General features: G+C 42.4%; 1 protein-coding gene across 1 annotated transcript; it reads right to left on the bottom strand.

Annotated features, from left to right (window-relative positions):
• Positions 1-655: 655 nt before the first annotated feature.
• NPY (neuropeptide Y) lies at positions 656-9,836 on the bottom strand. The gene is made up of 4 exons (XM_005480866.4): positions 9,672-9,836; positions 9,312-9,499; positions 4,081-4,161; positions 656-937 (listed from the first exon to the last, which is right to left on the bottom strand). The coding sequence occupies exons 2-4, from the start codon at positions 9,497-9,499 to the stop codon at positions 913-915; spliced, it is 294 nt and encodes a 97-aa protein (XP_005480923.1). The 5' UTR covers positions 9,672-9,836; the 3' UTR covers positions 656-912.
• Between the last annotated feature and the right edge of the window lie 11,254 nt (positions 9,837-21,090).

Genomic DNA, 21,090 nt, shown 5'->3' with positions numbered 1-21,090 from the left:
GCTAGTGAGTAAACATAAAATTCAAAAAAGAAAATATAAAGAAAAGATTAAGAAAAGATAAGAAAAGATAAACCTGGTGATAGTTTGCCTTGTCCCTGTTCTGTGGATCTTATGGTACAAACCATTAATAACCCCAAATGAGAGAGGCTCAGAAGCCAAGAAGCCCAAGGGTTGGGATTTATCACTGTGCTCCTTTACAAGGCCCTAGGCAATGTTAGATGTCTTTTTTCTGGCACAAATAATTGCAGTCTTGTCTTGGTTTATGAGTTACTTTAGATGTTATTTTCTTCTATTTCACATATTGCCAAAACAAAGACGTTACATCTGTTTCATTTAAAAGTACTAGCTCAGGCTTACAGCCAAGCATCAAACCAGTTTTGAGAAGTTAGCAGAATTAAGCAGTGACTTATTCCTTTGCATTTCAAAATTGCCTTTAATTTTATCACATTTGTATATGTAAGCACTAAACTTTTAATAATGGCCATTCTGAAAAAGGCTCCTCTCAGAACACTCTTTATCCAAGTTATGAAGTCTGTGATAAATGATTTTCAACAATTTTGAGCTGAGTCTGAGGCCACAATAAATGATGTCTTTATCTTACTTTGCACAGTAATTACTGTAATAACTGTGACACCATTGTTGTCCACACTACAGGGAAGTTGTAATTCAGTTTTAATAGTTTAAAACAATGTTTTGTTATACCAATGACATGGTTGTTTGTTTTCATTTAGTATGTTATATTTTGGAATGCACAAATAATTTATTTAAATAAAGGAATATATACAAATATGACGAAGGAGAGAAACTCTACAGAATACAATAGCTGCATGCACTGGGGATGAGGTTATGATTTTCTTCAGAGGTGTAGAACTGAAAACTACGAAAAGTTCTGAAGGTGTGCTGAAAATCCCATCACCACATCGAAGGGTCTTCAAACCTGTAACACATATTATGAATAAAAAAACCACACTGAACACATATTAAAGCCCCCTCTGAAAAAATTCAATGTTAAAACTGCCTAAAACATTCATTAATAAAAGCAATGAGAAATATATATGCATATTTGCAGTTGAAAATTGTATATGTGACTCCAACAAAAACAGATGCATTATGAATTGCCAAAAATCTGTACTTGATTGTAAAAATTGCTACCAGAACTTGCCTGTACATCCTGCTACCCTGGTACCACGTTTTACAAGGCTGAGACTAGCTACAACGCTGCCTTACACCATTAAACACCACTTAGTGAAATTAAGCTAAGTAACTATGATATGTTGAGATACAAATTTCTTAAAGATATATTTTTCACACTAACTCAGGAGTAAACAATTTCCAAACAGAACTCACTGAGCCAAACAAAATCACATCATGCTGTAAGCACCTTTAAACAAAACCCAAGTTCAAAGCCCCCATCCTAAAATATTATTATGGTATTCCACTGCTCATTATGAAGTTTTAGAAATATATTGAAAAGGGTGCTGAAGGCAGGATTTTATCCAGAGGTCCTCTGCTTGCAAACAGATGTTTTGTCTACACAGAAGGAAAGGTAACAAGTAGGAGAACATGGAAAAAACATCAGGAGAAATGCATTTGCCATCATTTTTCCCATCTAAAAGTAGCACATCAACTCTTGACTAAATATCTAATCTGCCTCCACAGTCACTGGAGAGACATGGGCACCTTAGAGGGCAACTGAGACCGTGCCTATTTTAGGAAGGAAAGTTCATTACCCATCCCTCTGACTGACTGCAGAGGCAACCTAGATGAGTATTTCATACTAAATATCTAATTTTTAAAGAGGCAGCATCAAGAGATATACAGCCTATTACAGAGCATTAAACATTTCCTCATCACTCCACAAGACAGACAAAATCAGAAATATGCCATATCACACATTTCTGTCATAAGAACTTGTACTCAGGTCAAGGCACCTCCATTTTTTTAATCTTTATCTTCCTTTCTTGCAATTAGTTTCCAGAAGAATCTCTCTAAACTTTCTATGGTCAGACACACACCCAAACTAGAACATCTTTTGGGGTGCATTTCAGTAGCAAAAGTGAAATGCCAAACCAGGCCTGTCAAGCTGAATATAATTAAGTCCTTTATCATTATCTCAGTGTTTAGTTACAAAGTTCAGTTCCCACAAACTCATGAGGTATCTCCCTCTGTCACTGATTCACCGAGTGCAAATTACATTTGCTCCATAACTAGCTTTTTGTGCAACTATTTCTAAAATATTTATTTAACTTAAGTTTGGAATAGTAGCAGCCTGCCTTTCATTCATTCATTCCTTCAGCCTGGCTTCCTCCAGGAAGAAGGCTTAGGCAGCCGTGCTGTGTGTCCAGCTGTCCAGCCCCTCCTCACTTCCTCCCCAGTTTTCACACCCTTTGGACAATTTCAACCAAGTCAAGGAGAGGCACACTGATTTCAGAGATGTTTAGCTCCTGATGTGCCATGAAACACAGGACTGGATAGAAAGAAAATTTAATTTTGTCTTCACATGGAGGAAAAAGTTGGAGTGGGCTTCAGAATTCATACAGAGTTTTATCCTAGAAAACATATCCATAGGAAACTAGGCATCATTGTTCCCAGTACTCCCATAACTGTCAGCAATGAGTGAAAAATACCATACTCAGTTTAAAGTGCTGTTACAGGGGGTAAGAAATAAAAATCTGCTTCTCATCAATTCTTGATCTTAACTGCAGACTAGTTTGTTATTTTGCTCATGAATTTTTGCTCCCTGGTGTGTTATAAATAGCATTATTGAAACAATAATAATAATCAAAACATTTTGTGATGAAGGGGTGAAAATCACAGAGAGTATTAGACTATTAGGGAGATATATTAGAGAGTATGAGTGCTAACTACCCTGTGTGTTGCCTCAAATTCAAGACAGTGGAAATTTCCCATTATGTGAGGGCTCTCCCTTGTCATTACCAAACACAAAATAGTCTAATACATTTCACTGCACTTCATGCAGTTTTTCAGATAAGCATCTGCAGAGAAAATTGCATCCCCACAGCTGTGGTTAGTCATCAAACCATCAGCCAGGGCTCTCCCTACACAAAGAACTGCAGGTCTCATGAGCAGCCTCCCTGGATGGCAGTAGGAATTTTGGGTCACCTTGCAGTCTCATGATCATGCCCTAAATTCAATGCTACAGCCTATTATGTTTAAGTGCTCAACTAGTCTAGTTGAGCCTTTGCAGAGCGCTTGTTTGAAGACTCCTGAGAAGACAGCTGCATAAAACATTTATTTCTGCAGTAGAAGTATTGTCAGCAAACTTCAGACAATCAGTGAAGGCTTAAACTGAGCTCATTCATGCTGGATTGTGAGTAAAACCAGTATTTTCCTTCATGAGCCAAAACTACTCCTGCATCTTACCTTTTCAACATACTTAATGTTCAGCTGGGTAAATTGCAGTCACTGCTACAGTATCTTACATTATGGCTAAATTGTCATTACCTAACTAGATAAATACATTATGTACATTTGAAACCCCAGTGTTGTTTGAAACACTACTGTTACTTTAGCCTAGTGCAAATGGAAATAAAAAGGCTTTTTTTCCCCTTTGCAGAGCATTAGATCCAAAATCTGTGAAATACTGGATTTTAAAGAAAAGTCACTGCTGTGCATTTGTGTATGAGTTAATATAGGTGCATATTTACCACTTATAGATCTTTAGAGGAAAAAAATTAAACTTGTGTGAGCAGCAAATGAGTAGCAAGATGTCATCTTTGGAGCTCTAATAAGTAAGCAATCATCACCAGACATCAGCATACAATTCTATGAAAAAATGCCCAGAATGAGGCAAGCACTGTGGGAGTGCTTCCCCTCCTCTGAATAACAGGCATAGCCTGCTCCCAAAATTAGCAAATGAGGAGTTTGGACTATATCACACCTGGTGAGGCACTTCTTGCATTCCTAGATGGTGCTATCTCTTGGGGAAAAAAGGAAGTAAAGGTTTGGTTTTTTTAAGAACATGATTAACCAGCTTTTAGTGGTATGTCTTCTCCCTGTGAATCATATTTATTGATAACAAATGAGACTGTTAAATCCAAATGAGCTCTTCATACATACCTGGATCTAGGAATGTTTTCTGTGCTTTCCCTCAACAAGAGGTCTGAGATCAGTGTATCTGGGCTTGACCTCTTCCCATATCTGAGGAAAAATTTTTAAAAGTCACATTTTTGTATATATCACTTTTTACAAACAAAGACTGAGCACAGAACCATTAGTGATTTTTATATTTTCAGAAAAAAATAAAGAGCAGACATAAACACCATTTTCCAGCAATTTTAATTTGGCTTAGCCATGTGAGTAAATGTTAATTCTTATTTTATTTCTATTATTTTTCTACAATTATTTTACATTATTATATTGAGAAACTCTCAATATTTCTCAATTTGATGGCTGCTCCTGGATATTTCTGGACCTTGCACCTTACTGGTGAGAGCATGGAGGAAGAGGGAAGAAGCTGTGCACAATTTGACTTCCAAGCTTGTTGGTCTTGCCTGGAAACCCAGTTCCATCATCCCATGAACTTTCACACTGGTTTAGATTATACTTCTCCTTCATCAGAAATTTTGTAAGATTTTTTAAGGTAGCCAGCACATTTGGGGCTGCCCAACATATAGCACATTAGTTGGCAAACACTGAGCTATCTTGAACTCTGTGTCTATGAGAATGAAAACTTGCTTTTTTAGAGTTCTTCTTCAATCAGACAGGATATCAGGGGCTACCTCTGTCCTTTATTTACACAGCAGCTGGCTTTCTATTTGCCTTTTTCTTTTTAATCCTGAAGGCTGTACATCACTTAACAGTTAAAAGTACTGCAATTCCCATCACTTGGGAAGGAATTCAATCTCTTTTCCTGGGAAAACAGGAGTGGCAATGAGCAGCCTGCTTACATGACTACAAGGATTCATTAGCCTAAGAGTGATACCTATGAGCAACCGCTCCCTTGGTTGGAAAGAATGAAGATCACAGTTTAACTTGTGTGTGCAATTTCATTCTGGATCACAAAGTACATTAACAGCTTTTGTGAACGCTGCTTGAGTGAAATTCTTAATTCAAAAAAATCAAAGGTGTAGTTAAGAACTAACATTTTATCCATTATTATCATGATGTTTCTCCAGTGACCCCAGTCATTCCAGCGGTTTAGATTAGCAAAAAAAAAAAAAAAAAAAATCTACCCAAACCTTCCAAACTACATTTAAAAGACTAACAGTTTTAACTGTGCATTGATTCCACTTGAATAGGGAAACATCTCTCACTTTTCATCCCTTTTCTTCAACCCTTTGTGGTTTTACATTGCTTTAATCATTTCAGTGCATCACCTGTGTTCCAGAAAGATAAAGCATCAGTTCCAGAAAGTTAAATTTCTTAATCTGAGCTGATTGAAAGCAGGTACTTGAAAAAAACCAGCCAGACACAGTAAAATGCTATTACAATAGTGCAATCAGGCATGATGCTGAATCAAATACCTTGCACTCCATCACCACCAAGGGATTTCTTTCTAGTTCCCTGCTCTGATTAATATGGATGTGACCTGGACTTCAACTGAGGAGGAAGTTAATTTTCTGTTATGTTAAAGAAACTGATTTAACAAATCAAAACTTGCTCTAGCACCTCACACTTGGACAAAACTCCCACTAATCTCTCAGGAAGTTTTGCCTGAATAAGAAATAGGCAGCAACCACCCAGAGTGCAGAGATTCACTCAAATAATGAGGAGCACTCTGTTGGGGAGATACACACTTTACATGAGTTCCTTCAGCATCTTGGCCACTCCATGCCAGTACCTGTGCTGGATGGACCCACCGTGCCCTCACACAGCAAAGCTGCACACAAGGCGTTCACTGACGGCCACCAGCTGGGCTGCACAAAGAACATCCACTCTTGCTTTGTCAGTCTCCTGTCCACCCTGTCATTTTGCCCCGGGAAACATCCATGTTACTGACTTACTAATTAGGGGTCACAGACAGAGTCAATCTCTTTTTCCTGATGCAAATGCCTGGAGATGTCTTTGCTCCAGCTGCTTCATGCCTTGCTTCTTGCTGTGAGATACACATTTATCAAAAATCATGGCAGTTTTAAAAGACTTAAAATATCATGATTCAAAGCCAGGTGAAAGCACCTGGTCAGTTTTTATACTCCATTTGAGACATCAAGGCCTACTTTGGGGTATGCTGATAAGCCACAGCTCCAGCTGAAGTCAAAGAGATTTAAGGAGCAAACATACTTATTCTGAATAAGGACACTGTATGTCAGGCTCAGCAAAATCTCAAAGCTTCCTATGGAAACTTGGGTGTTAGGGTTCAAATCCCATCAATGTCCAATCCAGAAATTTGGATGTGTCTGATTCAGAAAACTGTCAAGAAACCAAAGCAAAGGGAGATCTGCTCCTGTGCCCATTAAAGGGTGTTGATATGAAGCAGGAGCAGCAGCACTGCCCAAGTCATACACACTTTAATATACTCTCTGCCCTGCCTATAGTTCAAGCCATTTCCAGCAGGAATGGCCTGGCTGCTTTGCTACAGCACAGAAGAGCCACAGATTCACTGAGAAACTGCAAGTGACAAGGAAAGAAGATTGATTGTTAGCAAGGGGGAGCACAGGTAGCAGCAAATAGCATGGGGAGGAGGAAGAGTAAAGATGGACTCTGAAAAAAGCCTCCTGAACAGTGTGGTAGAGAGGTGTGAGGCAAGGACCACAGGACAGTTCAGGAAATGAAGGTGGAACTAATCCAAAGCCACACAGGCATCTGTAGAGCAGCAGTCTGCATCTGTGCTGGGGTCTCTTTTAGGTTATAAAGACCTGGCACACAAGGAACAGGGATCTCATCAGAAACAAGAAGCCTGAAAAAGGTCTCATGATCTGCATCATACAAACACCCATTTACCTCAGGTACCTCAAAGGGGTATTAAAGCTGACAGGCACTGGTGTCTAAAGCTGAGATGGATCTGAAGAAGAATTGCCAAGGAGGGAGGGAGCAAACAGCCAGATGGACACGGTCTAAATACAAGAAGAGAAGGATGGTCTGGAAGGAAGAAGCTCATTGAGCTCAGGTGAAGAGACTGTGGGTCACAGTAGCTCAGAGGGGAATGGCACTCAAATGCTTGAGTCAGGCCAGAAGCAGAAGGCAGAAAGATGAGCCGGGCAAGGGGCAGGGAGGGGGGTGGTAGTATTCATAATCACAGAAACATCAAACAAGGCAGGGCAGATGAACCTGAAGAAAAAAAAAAAACACATCAATCTCCTCATCTCCTCCTTTGCGAACATGTTCTTACTGCTTCACCTCAGCAGCTGCAGGCACCAGACTGGGTGAGAGGCTGAGCACAGCTTGCTCACCCACCCACAGAAGGAACCAGGGTGAGCCCCTGGACCTCATCCTTCCCCTGTCACAGGGCTCCCAAGCATGCCATGCACAAAAAGCAGAGATAAAAATCTGTTAGAAGAGATAAAACTTTGAGCACATCTGCTCAAACATACCAATCATCCTTAGACCGGTCTAAGGATGCTTCAAAAGTTATTGGTTTATTTTGCAAGTGACTTGGTTTATTTTGCAAGTTCCTGCCAAAACAGGAAACCTCCAGCAGCTCAGTTAAGCTTTCCAAATGGAAGTGGCAATGGCTTTATTTCTGGACTGTTCATTCACCACAGTGGAAAAGCAGCACACCTTTTTGGTTTTTTGGTTAACCTGCAGAGTCAACTTTTAAGTGTGTATCAAAAAGTTGCCTTTGTAGTGCTTTTTTCTGCCACCTGTCTTGTACTTCCAGGTCAACTCTGTTCCTTTAAATACAAGGATGGGTAGGAAATATGAGGAAAATCTAAAGAACAAAATTTAAATGTTATCAATCAGAAACAATAACTATTTCAGTTCATTTCCAAATCCATATAAAAGAATGAACTGGTTTCCCTCTCTGAGTTGTGTACTTACAATCAATAAAATTGGAATAAAAGCTACACAGTCAATATTAAAGCAAGCACACAGAGCAGACACCAGAAGTGAGGGCTGAACAGAAAGAAGGAGGGGTGGTCATTTGGATTTGGGATTTTTTGTTTTTAAATATGACTTGGCTTTGGACAGGAGCCACCTTTGAAAAGGGAGATGAAAGAAAGAAAAGTAGGGATGAGACACCAGCCTGGAGATCCCATCACGTGCAAGAGAAAACGGCAGCAGAGGCAGAATTTGAGGATTAGATTATTTTAACAGTAATCTAGACAAAAGGCTATTTGAGTGCAGACTGCCACACAGAAGCATGCCTCACATGTGAGCCAGTTGTGAATATTGCTTTAAAAGTTCAGAACCGAAGAACTGTATTTCTATCAGCCCCTTCATCCATCTTACGCACTTAGGGCAGTAGCACACACAATGTTAGGGGCTTCTGGGAAAGCTCTCAGTTGCATGATAGCCACCCTTCTAATTTAATTCTTCAGACTTCTAAAGGGAAAAATGAAAGCCTAATTTTAGACTCTCATCTGGTCTTGATATTAAACAATAGATAAATATGTCAAAGCTTTTCTGTGCCACGCACTATTGCACGACCTCAGAGCGAATATCTATCAATCCCACAGCCTAACTAGACAGACCATTTTTTTATCAAAGAAGATGATTTTTTATAATAACTTGCCCTTTTTTTTCAGGCTGAGCCTTTACCCATACTTTAACAAGCATGGTCAACCCAGAAAGCCAGTTTAGAGCCAGGGAGGCTTCCATTCACACTCTTTGGGCTTGAGTTTTTGGTCTTGAGAGAGGTTTTGTTTAGGGCTAGGAGTTTTTTGACACTCACAGCTGCATGAAGTGTCAAACCTCAAGCCTACAAACCACAAAACACGTGGACTACTACAACTCCACAATGGGCACTTTTTCTCATCAAAATCTTCACTGGAGTCAGTGTCAGCAACAGAAGTGGGAAACTGCTCCTAGTGCCCTGTCTAGCCGTCTCCAGCTCCCAGGTTAGCTATCTTTCCTTTCTGGGGTCCCTCCCTGTGCACGCTGTTTGTGCTCCTGCCTGCCAGCCTGTCTGGCCAGAGCTAGAACAGGCTGAGAGAGCAGGGGCAGCATTGACACCCCTGCCCCTTCTGCCAACTTGGGTGGTGGAAATTCAGCTCCGGACCCGTCGGCAGCTCAGGGTTTCATGGGCACTGCTCTCTAATCTGAGCACCACGTCTTTCTCCGTGTCCTTGGGGAAAGCAGCGAGACACCCAGAGTGAGGGGGCACCCCACCTTCCTCCCCTGAGCCTCGCCAAGGAAAAAATCAGCCCGACAGCGGGCGAGGGAGATGTGTGCCGTCCCGCCGTGCCTACCTCTGCCTGGTGATGAGGTTGATGTAGTGCCTCAGCGCCGAGTAGTATCTGGCCATGTCCTCTGCGGGGGCATCCTCGCCGGGACTGTCCGGTTTGGAGGGGTACGCCTCTGCCAGCGTCCCCAGGCAGACCAGCAGCGACAGGGCGAAAGTCAGCACCGACACCCACAGCCTCACGGTGCCCTGCATCTGCTCGGCGGGGCGGGATGGACGAGAGCTGCCGTCAGCACCTGCCCCGACGGCGGCAGCAGCGCGGCCGCCCCAGCGCAGCCCCGACCGGCCCGGACCGCCCCGCGTCCCCGTCCCCGTGGCTGTCCCCATCCCCGTTCCCAACCCGTGCCCGCCCCGTCGCGGCACTCACGGCGGCGGCTGCAGCGGAGCGGCTCTCGGCTGGGCTCGGCGCTTCTGCCCGGGCGTCGGGGCTCCGAGTGCGGGGCTCCGCACCCCGCCGCCCTGCTTTAAGGCTTCCCGGCAGGCAGGAGGGGCCTCGGGCGATCACGCCTCGCCGGCTCCGGTCCCCCCCGCCCCGCTCCGCCTGCCCCGGGAGGGGCCCGGCCGGGCGGGGCCGGGCGGCTCCGAGGGGGCGGGCGGTGCCGAGCCCCGCGCAGCCCCCGAGCCGCCCCCGCCGCCCCGGAACCCGCCCACGGCTGCCCCGGGATGTGCTCCGGGACCGGCGGCCTTCCCCGAGCGAGGCGGAGCGGGAGCCTCGGTGTCTGCAGCTGTGGGGCCGCCGTGCTGCCAGAGCTCCCCGGGAAAAGGGAACGCCGGGGACAGAGCTGGGACAGCCGTGCTGTCCCGCACCCATGGCACGGGAGGGGCTCCGAGCTCGGGCTTTGTAGCAGTGGTGCTGCCGGACATAAAGCCAGGAAAGCAGGACGATTTGGGACAGCCAAAAGTACTAAATCAGTGCCACTGGCCCAGACATCACAGCCAGTAAATGGGTAAATTAGAGACTCACACAATGGTTTGTGTTGGAAGAGAGCTTAAAGATGAGACAGTTCCAAACCCCTTGAGCCGCAACGCCTTCCACTAAACCAAATCGCTCAGAGACCAATCCAGCGTGGTTTTGGGCACTTTCATCCACAACGAATCTTAAGGCTTAACTTCCTAGGGGAATGCAGCAGAGCTGCAAATCTACCTCCCTCCACACCTGCTCTGCCCCCCTGTTCGGGCTACCTTCTGAAAATCTGTTCTAAAGTTGCTTTATTCTGTTTCATTTCTGTGCCTGAGACACAAGTCACAGAAAACAGCTCACCCTCACCAGTGCCATGGGATCACAGTAGCTGTCCTAACCCAGGGGAACCACTGCTGAATCTGGGACATAGAACTTGTCCTAGAAACATGGGACTACTGATTCAGCTGTCAGACTTACATGTCTGCTAAACCTTGTCCAGATCTGAGTCAGTGGGGAGAGATGGGCACCCTGACAGCGATCTGAGCCCTCACACAAAAGAGGTCTGAGATCAGCAGAGTGGGGATCTGCTGCTAACACACCCTTCTCCACTGGTGACAGGAACAGCCTGGGTGACTGGGCTAGGCTGGACACCTGACTACCAGAGTGCCTGAAGTTGGGTAAGATTAATCCACTTCAAGCAAAGCTTCAGAATTTGGTAGATTTGGAAAGTAGCCTTGCACGTTAGTAAAATAAGGTTAATTCTTTAGAAACAGATAATTTGATTAGCATCTTGACTAATTCCAGTTGGAATGACAAATCATGACTCTTATAATATCTTACTTTTACTTTTATTTGAAGGCAAAATAGCAAACACCCATGTAAGAACATTTGATATACTGACAAAAGGCTTCAGAACATATTCTAAAATTCTATCATTTATATACTACTGTTACTAATTTCTGTAGTTATTATCATATGCAGTTATTGGTTTAATAATAATCCAGCAGATTCTGAAAAATTAGATTCAGTTTGCAAAAGCAAAGCCAGGAATTGTTTTCATCACTCCAGAAACAGAATCTCAATATTATCTGAGGAAAAAAACCCCACAAACTAGAAAATAAATGGCTCTTGTGCTGTGCAACTAAGCTTATGAGACACTGTCTGTTTCCATCCATGAAAGCAATGAAAATTCCAGAAAGCTTAATGTCAAGAGGTATTTTGAAATCTTCATGACTCCACAGTGCACTGGCCACAGACCTAACAGCAAGACTACAGGCTGCCTTACATCACCCACTGAGTGAAGAATTTTAATGTGTGTGAATAATCTTCCATGCCACAGCCAGCAGCTCTAGCTCCTAATTTCTGCAGATGTGTGCACAGGGTGACATCACATCTTACAAAGTGGCCTCACTGCATCCCCACGCTTCTGTCCTCCCACCAGCACACTCCTGCACATTCAGTGCTCACGTTGTCCCCACGTCAGCTCAACAGATGCAGCTGATGTGACAGCCAGATGCCTGTGATACTGCAAATGCTCCAAAGAGCAGCTGTGCTCTGGCTCCATCACTTTTCCTTTGCTGAATCCAATACAATGCCTAAACCACAGCTTGTACTGATCCAGTTATCAGCTTTTATAGGGTGTGGGGAGCAAGTGGTGACAGCACTGGAGGTTGAAGCATCTGGGAAGGTGTGGCACAGTCACAGCTCTCACCAGCTTCTGCTTGATTCTGGCACAACCATCTCCCACCAGTTTACAGCACTGGAGGTGACTGTCTCACCATTGAACTCTTTCACCATTTATAACTGAGGTTGTTTCTCTCCCCTAGCACCATTCTTTCCACACTATCAGTCTTCAAGGCAGTCCAAAGAGGAAAAAGCCAACAGACTAGCAGCAGAGCAAGATAAGCACAATGTCTGGTGTCTGCACACTCACTTGGGCTATGAGGAGCAATGACATTCCACCATCACCACATTCCTTGCTATGTGTGTCTGTATTCCCTGGAGCAGCATTATGTCACATTGCCACATCTTGGCACAGATCAGGCAGACAGCATCTCCAGAAACCCTGGGCAAATCCCTTCTCTTTTTCTAATGATGAGGTACAAGAACTAAGCTTCCCCCTCACAGGAAATGATAAAGGAGTCACACTTGCTAGGTCCTTAGACAAAATTCTGGGTCTGGATCAGCAGTTAACCAAAAAAACAACACACAGGCCACACTAACAGTCAGTTTGTTTCACAGCTCACTAGGAGGAAAATTCTCTCTCTAATGGAAGAGAAGGAATCATTTTTGCCTCCCATATGAGACAGCAGCTCCTGCAACTGAAGGCTGTTAAGCAGGACCTGGGGAGAAATTTTTTTCCCCTGGAGCAGCATGAATGCATCAACTCATTTGTTGTGTTGTATTTTCCCATTGGATGCAGTAGCTTGTGCTGGATCTGGATGCTGAGTGGTCTAAAGGTTTATGAGATGTTGAACTTTGCCAGCCCCACTGCACCTCCAGGAGAACACTTCTTTCCATACACTTTCGGCATTTAATATGGGAAGTCCAGAACTCTGAACCCACAATTTTGAATACCCTGCTTTCCACAATGCCTATTTCTGTAACAGTATTGAGGCACTGCTCAGCTCCAGAAATGTACCTATGCCCCATTTCATCATTTAGGAAAAGCACACATCTCATATCTTTCTTGAATTTGGAAACACTTATGTTTGGAGCCATCCTACAACATCCTGTTTCAAAAAATGCCTTGTTTCCATTTTGAAACACTGCAAATCCATACAGGGTCTTCCAGTTTCTACCCTAATATGCATATTAACCTTAAATAATAGATAAAGCATACTTTAGATAGCATAATCAGTGTAATTTTAATGCAAAAATATGCTGGCATTTTTATATTAATGATATAAGCCTTATACCTGAAGTTACAGACATTTATAGGCTCTGGCATACCAGGGGGACCAAGTGTCCCTGGGTCTCAGTGATCTTAATGAATGTTTTACTACTGGTTTCCTGATTCATGGTCTCCTGCTCTTTTGGCTTTACCTGTTGATGGTTCCTCAGCCTGGATACTGGTCCAGTGTTGCACGAAGCAGGCAGCATTTGTGTTCTGGCAAGTGGCAGAGCTGCCCTTTCCACAGGCAGCTTTAAGATGGGCCATGAAGGTGAAAAAGAGTGTGGCTAGGGTCTTTGGAAAGAAATGAGTAAGACTCAGAAAAGCTGGTGGAGGAAAACAGCAAGAACCAAATGGATGTAAAGAATGTAGCCTGAGAGAGAGAGCAGAAGGACTTGTGCACAGCTCGTGCGTAGCAGCACTTAGATATCCACATTTTCTCTTTGCCATGTATCACAGGCTTGCAGATGTGCATCTCCTAGTTAACACCCTTGCTAATGAATAAAGAGCTATTTAATTACATGGGAAATGGGTGCTTCAAAGCTCTGAGCAGGTATCAATGTCAGGTACAGAACTGATGGGAAAAAAGTGAAAAGGAAAATGACAGTTAAATTTTGCCTACCTTTTAATGTCATGACACTTAAAGATTCAATCGACAGCAATTTATTGTACAAATTTCAGACTATACTAAGAATGGAAAGACTTCCAAGATAGCAACATATTAAAAGATAATATTGCCCTGCAAGCAGCATAAATGTGAAAGAAAATTCAAGTCATTTATTAATGGTAATATGTTTGATTGCACTAAAGGGGCACGATATTTGCCTCAATTAATACAAAATTTAGTGTGCTTAACTTTGGACAGAGCATTATTTATCACATGTTTTCTGTAGCAGTCATGAAACTAAAGCTGTTCCTCATTATTACAAATATGCATAATGTCATTTTCTCACTGTAACAAAGTGAGGCCGTGTGCATCAGTGATCCTAAACTACCATTCCATAATACCTCATTAATACTCCCTGCTTCATATATGGGAACAAGATCAATCTCCTGCTAGGGAGAAAGTGTTAAAAACTGGAGCTCCAGGAAGAAAAGATTTATGTGGGACTAGAGACATGCTAATGTCACATTTTATCAGCCGATGTTGCCTGTGCTCTTGCAGTTAAAATGTCTCACTGAAGGTTTCCATAGCTGAGCAAACCTTCCAGAAATGCTGAATCTTTAGGACTGGAAGTTCAGTCAGATAAGCAGTGCATAATTATTCAGTAGTCACATGAATTTATCGGAACCGATTTGGACAGGAAATGGGGCAGTTAATCTCATAAAATTAGGCTCTCACAAACCTTACAGTGTTGCTGATTTCAATCTTAGCAATACTTTCAGAAAAGCTTCTCATTATGCTTTTTATTCATGACACCGGTGACCACATTTTCAAATTCTATGTGCCCTTTTCAGGAGTTTAATTCACCTCTGCCTGTACCTACGAGTCAGAGTTGAACAGAACACCCTCTAATCCTACAGCAACCCCCCTTCCTGTCTGCTCAGCAGTAGCACTTCTTTCAAGAGGCACCCTTGCAAGTCCAGCAAGCATTAAGCAGATTTGTAATACTCCTCCAGTCTTGGGTTTCTGTGGTTGAGATGACCCCTGAGATGTTAGAAAGTCTTTTTTTTTCCCAGTGCTGTGACCGAAAAGGAAGTCGAGATTTGTCGGTTCTGCTTTCCAAGGTTGTTTATTTTTTCTTCTCTATTGCATTCTTTCTCTGACCTGCTGAGATCTGTCCAGCAGGTTGGGTTGTGGCACAGTGACTGTCCTTGTGGTGGTGTTTTCTTTTTATACTAAAAACTACATATACTTTATTTAATAATATTTAATAATTTTCCAGTACCTATCACCTATATTAGACAATCTGTCTCTACTCTAAACCAGTGTCACCATCCCAGCAGAAGATGGAGGACAAGAAGAAGGAGGAGAAGGACAGGACATGCCCAGATTCCTCCATCTTGCCTCTTGAACCCCCATTCTAGAACCCCAAAATTCTACTTTTTCACCCTGTGACAAATTAATTATCATTCTACTGAAACTCTTGTGGCTTATAAATCTTCATACAAAGTTGGTAATTTTTTCCATGGACTAAAATCAAAGACACAGGTGTTTTTGACTCCATGCCAAAGTCTCTGAGCCCCTTGCCAGGGTCTCAAATCACCCAGGGCAGCCAGAGGAATGTCCTGGGTCCCAACACACCAGAAAGAAGGACCTGGCTAAGTGAAACAACATGAAAATATAAGAGAAATGAAGAAGTTATTAGATCAAACCAACAGTGCATCTATCCTTCCCTCAATGAGATGTAAAAGCTGATTTCTGGAACTGTCAGAACAGGAAGAGTATGTCATGTTATTTCCCCAGTAAACTTTTCCCAACTTCTATAAAACTGGTTTAGGAACATCCTAACCAGCAGCTGAGGTTTTGTATCTTAGAGCAAACTATGAGGATCAGCAGTGTCCTGCAGCAGTCCCACAGCGTTCCTGCCGGGTATTCCAGGCCAGGAATGAAATCATCAGCTGGCACCATTTGCCACTCTGGGTGACTGTCTGTGCCCCTGTGTCACCTTTGGTGCAGCACCAGGAGAGCCCAACACTGATCCCAGGGATGTGGGTGACAGGACGAGGCTTAATGGCTTTAAAGTGCAAGAAGATAGGTTTATATTAGATATTGTGAAGAAATTTTTCACTCTGAGGATGGTGAGGCACTGGCATAGGTTATCCAGCGAAGTTGCAGATCCCCATCCCTGTGAGTGCTCAAGGCCCACGTGGATCAGGCCCTGAGCAGCCTGGGCTAGTGCAAGGTGCCCCTGCCTGTGGCAGAGGGGTGGAACTAGATGATCTTTAAGGCCCCTTCCAACCCAAACCACTCTGTGCCCATGATTCACACACTGAGGCAGGGAGTGCCTCACATGCCATGGTGATGTGACACCACAGGCACTGAGCCACCACACGGAGCCACTGACCTGTCTGTGAGACACCTCCTGCCCTCCAGCAGGGAAGGGAAGGGAAAAGCAGCTCTCCTTGGCTTCAGCTACTTCTGGTGATGCACAAGTGGCTCCTGGACAACTGTGAGCTGCGGACCCAAGATATAAAACAAAGAAATTCTTTTTTATTTAAAGCAGTGTTTTTCGTAGCTTCACAGCAAAAGCCCTGCAAGCGTTTGACTCACAATCACAGCAGCATATGACTGGAAATTAGAAAAATAAAGCCTGGTGGAATCTCATAATGAAAGTTGTTGTTTTTCTTTTCCAGAAAACACAGCCAAAGAGATTTATGAAATACTACAACAAGGTCAGAGGGGCATGAGCAAGTGTCCTGAGGACATATGGTGCAGTGCACCGTTTTGACAATAACACAATGATACTCAAATAAGCAACAAAACCAAACCAAGCCCAATATTTGCAACTGTAATGACATTTGTTTTCCTATACCTTCTTGCCTTTTTCGTTCCCTCAGGACTACAAAAACCCCTGACAGTTTAGTAGGATGGAGATCTGAATGCTACCTCTGGCAACACATCTACTGCTGAGACCAAAGTCAGTATGGAACAGCTTACAAGAAGGTAGTAATTTAAAGCAAATGAATTAAGCATCTAAAGCAAAATAAACAAATTCTCCACACTGAGAGAAAGTGATTTTTCATGTGCACAAGATGAGGAACTTGGCAAAGTTGTCATGACTTAAAGACAGACAATTACTAGAATTAATCATTCTCTGCTTCAGTGTATGTCTTGACTTCAATCGTGTTAAAGATGGAAATAGGAGGAAAAGAGAGAAAAATCTAGACAGGCAATACTGTAAGATTGTGCTGAGTGACTGCCTGAAACTGCAGCAACAAAGACTTGCCTGAAACATAAGAGATATCAGAGGTTGATGAGATTGTGCCAAGGACTGAAGAATCCAATCACACACACACAGAGAGAACTGTCACACTCCTTACCTGCAGGGAGTAAATCAGAGAGGCAGATATAAGAAAGACATCTTTCAGAAGCAAAGGCTTCTGAAAAAGCCCGCTTCTTGTGCTCATTTGCAGAATATTACCACATACTGATATGTGTACAGAACTGAATTCATCTACATCCAAGGCAGTGGAGCTGAAAAACATCTGTCTGCTTAAAATGTGGATATTATACTCAAAAGATCCCATCTTCTCTCCTGGAAAATTCACAGAATTACTTTTGCTTCCTGTCCTGCAACATTGACACAGCTGAGAGTTAACTTTCTCTTGTATGGTTTCATAATTTTGTGTGTGTTGAATGCTTTATTGCTTGTCATGGCGTGCAGCACAGGAAACCCTAAGTGCCAGAGTTGCAGCATTTTTTGAAAGCAGATCTAAGCCTGGAGGAGGGCTGATAGATTGTTTAATCTCAGGGTAATGCAGGATGGGATTTGGTTATCCAGAGGCAAAGTAGGATCTTGTTTAAGACTGGTTCAGACACTCCTTATCATCAAATCAAAAAGATAGGAGGCTGCAGAGCAATTCATCTAAGACAGAGGTCCATTATAACTGGAATCCTCCAGGAGATCCTACTTTCTCAATGTCATCTTAAAATATAGAGATCATACATAATTTTATTAAAATTAGCTGTGATATTATTTGTGCAAATAGAAGACATTGAGGTGTAATATGGTGCTGCTGGGCTATCTGTGGTCTCACCTGTTACTTGTTGCCTGCTGAGAGATTGTGCAAGAAAATATGGAGTTATCCACTCTGTAATCACCATGATTATGTTTGAGTTTAAGATCTTGTGGAAATGTCTTTTTTTCTACATTCTCCCATGAGAGAAGGAATGGACTGAAATACTTTTGGCTCCCTTTAAGCAATATGCTAACCTCCACCCAAAGCAGGAAAAGACAAAGGCGAGCTGTAATGCTCGAACGAGAACCAAATTTTGGGAAGCATCAGCGTGGGTGGGATGAAGGGGCCAGCTGTAGGCTGGAAGCCAGAGGTGGCACAATGCCAGCCCTGCTACATGCACAGCACCAGTGCTCTCAGATAGAGTGCTCTGCAGAGAGCTGGGAGGATTTGCTCTACAGAGAGGAGAGCAAACTGGACTATGCAGGTGTTCAACCTGCTCAGATTTTCCAAAGTTTCAAGCAAAGCTTCACGGGAGGATGTGTTGGTACAGCTTTTAGCGTTTGCTCTGCAAAATGCCTCTGGCAAAGCTCACACTTGCTAAGCAGAGTGCCCATCCTTGGAATCCTGAAAGGTTTGGCTGTGAGATAGCACTGTTGTTGTTTATGAAGGTTTGATCCTTTCCTTCCCCTTTGTTGTCCATGTATGTTTGGAGCAGTTGATGTAATTAAGCTGCCATCTGCCAGCGCTCCACACAAGCCTCCCTAACAACTTTGTGGCCTCCTGGTAATGGAAAACTGTCACCTCAATGCTAAAGAGTCAGCAATCATTCACAACCAACACATTGGCACAAAACTCATCATTTTTGCTCACAGATCAAAGTAGCGAATAAATACAATCAGAAATCAGAAGTGCAGAAAAATGTACTTCATTGAGGAGGGGGAAAGACATCCACTATACCCACAAATCTGATTTTGCCAAGGAACCCATACCTTAGGAATACCGCAGTATTTTTCTGCAACCATTTACTTTAAATCAGCCATACATCTGTCTCTGGGTTTATAAGAACTTGCCAAATCTGTGATCATTTCCAAACTTCATTGTGTTCAAATGGAAACAACAAAACATTGTTCTGAAGGAAGAAAATCTCAACTGCATAGTCCAATTCATTTATTTATTTCATAGAAGACTTGCTGGAGATTTGTAGTCAGTTGAAATTTCTCCAGTTATATTTGTGACACGGTCACAAAATTAATTGCAAAGATTTTCTGACATTTGCTAGGGTACCTGTTCAGTATTTTCTATGATCTTAATTGTTCAGAGAAGTTCCACATTTCTCAGAAGTTTCCAGACAATTATTTTTTTATTGAGCAGAAGCAAAATCACATTAAAAAAATATCCATTTTTAAAGGTCAAACCAATGATCAAACCAGTCCCTATTGAAGCTTTCTTACACTCAGTGGTGCTGTTCAACTGTGGTAGCTTCACCATTGTAATGAAATAACACATTTACTTTTAATGTACTGACCTGGCAGTGCAAAATTTATATGACATTGCTTTTGCATTTACATGCTGATATTATCATTCAGTTTATATTCCCAGGTTGCAGATTTTTTTTTTTTAAAGTACATATAGCAGCAATATGTGGGCAAAAGTCAAACAAAGTCTCCCTAAACCCAACCAGATAGTTGGAAGCACACAGGAAATCTGCATTTGCAACTACAATGACCCAGGGCAGCTCTCTGGCCATGAAGGCAAAGTACCAGCACAGCTTTTGTCAATACAGCTGAACTGCTTTCTCATCCCTAGGACAGGGTACTCTTGTCTGAACAGTCACTGATGAACAGCCTCTCACAGGTGACACCTCTTGGAAGCTTTTACTCTTTACAAAACTCTTGCTTTTATTTCACTTTCTTCGCTTTTATTTCAATTTATTTCACATATTTTATTTCTTTAATGGGATTACTTTTAAAGGAAGTTGCCAACCCTCATGAGCCCAAATGACTGGGGATAAAAGTGTGAATGGGTGACTGAACTACAAAACAGTCCTTGCTTGTTATGAAAGTAAAGGGCACATTTGGGGGAAAAAAAATCCAAAAGAAAAAAAGTTGCTGATTATGTAGACTTGAATAGAGATTACAGGCTAGAACTTTTAAAACAAGAAAGCTAGTAAGTGGAGTAAAGAATGCAAATCTGTGGTAAATAGGGTTAACAATAGTCAGAAAGACATTTTGAATATCAAGGGAGCAAAAGGAAAACTAACAGTGGGACTGCAAATTATAAAATTGCCAAAAATAATCCAGAAAAGGCAGAAGTGTTGAATAAGTAACTGGTGTATCTTTGGCCAGGGATCAGATGATGTGTTCATTTCATAAGAAAATCATGAAGCAATTTTCACTCCAACAGTGCATCAGAAGATGTCAAATAAGAGCTACTGATTTTAGACATATTTATAGCACTAAGTCTCAAAATGAATATATGAGAGTCTAAAAGGAGTCTATGTGTAAGCCCCTCCAGATCATTAGTGTTGATCTTTTCAATAAATTTTGTAATACCAGGCAAGTTGGAGAAGATGAGAAAAAGTAAGGTAACACCAGTATTAAAATCAAAAATTAAGAGAGAATAAATGATACAACTCAGGTAATTCCAGATTTTCAGACTGACTACCATCAATCTCAGGTGAAATAAAGGAAAGGCTGATACAGGAACCAATTGGTAAGGCATAAGAGGAAGGCAGTATAATTATTGCCACTCAGTGGGGGTTTTTGGCAAATGGTTCCATCAAAGTAACTTGATATCTTTCTCTGGTGAGATTAAACATTGCCTGATAGAGCAAGTGGTGCCACTATATTTGGGCTTCTACAAGACATCTTACACAGTCAGTACCATATATTGCAGAAAACACTGACTGCGGAAGCCGTGAATCAACCCCACACACGTTAAAGGGATTGAAACTGGCAAGTGCTCACACAGCAGAGTGTCACTGCAGGGATGTGTGCTCTCAGTGAAGGTCACTGGGGAGCCAGTCCTGCACCAGTCAAACTTTTTGCTTGAGACATGGAAGGAAGCATAAAGCTGTCGTTGATGAGAACTGTAGATTACACAAAGACTGGGTGAGGAATATATAATTAAGATGATGGATGGCTGATGCAGAGGGATTTAGAGCACTTTGTGATGCGTCAGAAGTGATGTATGATATTACTGCACATCAAAAATTCCCCACTTTATCCCACATATACATAGGCCAACAGAAAGATGCATAAAAGGGGAAATATAAAAGCAAACATTCAATGCTTAGCCAAATTTTACCACCTGGCAAGGTGGATATTAATAAAAAACACTTTAATCAGACCAGCTGGTGGTCATATGTCT

This window comes from Zonotrichia albicollis, chromosome 1 (genome assembly GCF_047830755.1).
Source record: "Zonotrichia albicollis isolate bZonAlb1 chromosome 1, bZonAlb1.hap1, whole genome shotgun sequence".
In the NCBI taxonomy this organism is placed as follows: Eukaryota; Metazoa; Chordata; class Aves; order Passeriformes; family Passerellidae; genus Zonotrichia; species Zonotrichia albicollis.
Note: the sequence above shows the minus strand (reverse complement) of the source record. Positions and strands in the feature narration are given on the sequence as shown.

Coding starts and splice junctions, on each gene's coding strand:
- NPY (XM_005480866.4), bottom strand. CDS start 9,499: ATGCAGGGCACCGTGAGGCTGTGGGTGTCGGTGCTGACTTTCGCCCTG. Junction 4,162..9,311: donor AACCTCATCACCAGGCAGAG/GTAGGCACGGCG, acceptor ATTTTTCCTCAG/ATATGGGAAGAGGTCAAGCC. Junction 938..4,080: donor GAAAACATTCCTAGATCCAG/GTATGTATGAAG, acceptor TATGTGTTACAG/GTTTGAAGACCCTTCGATGT.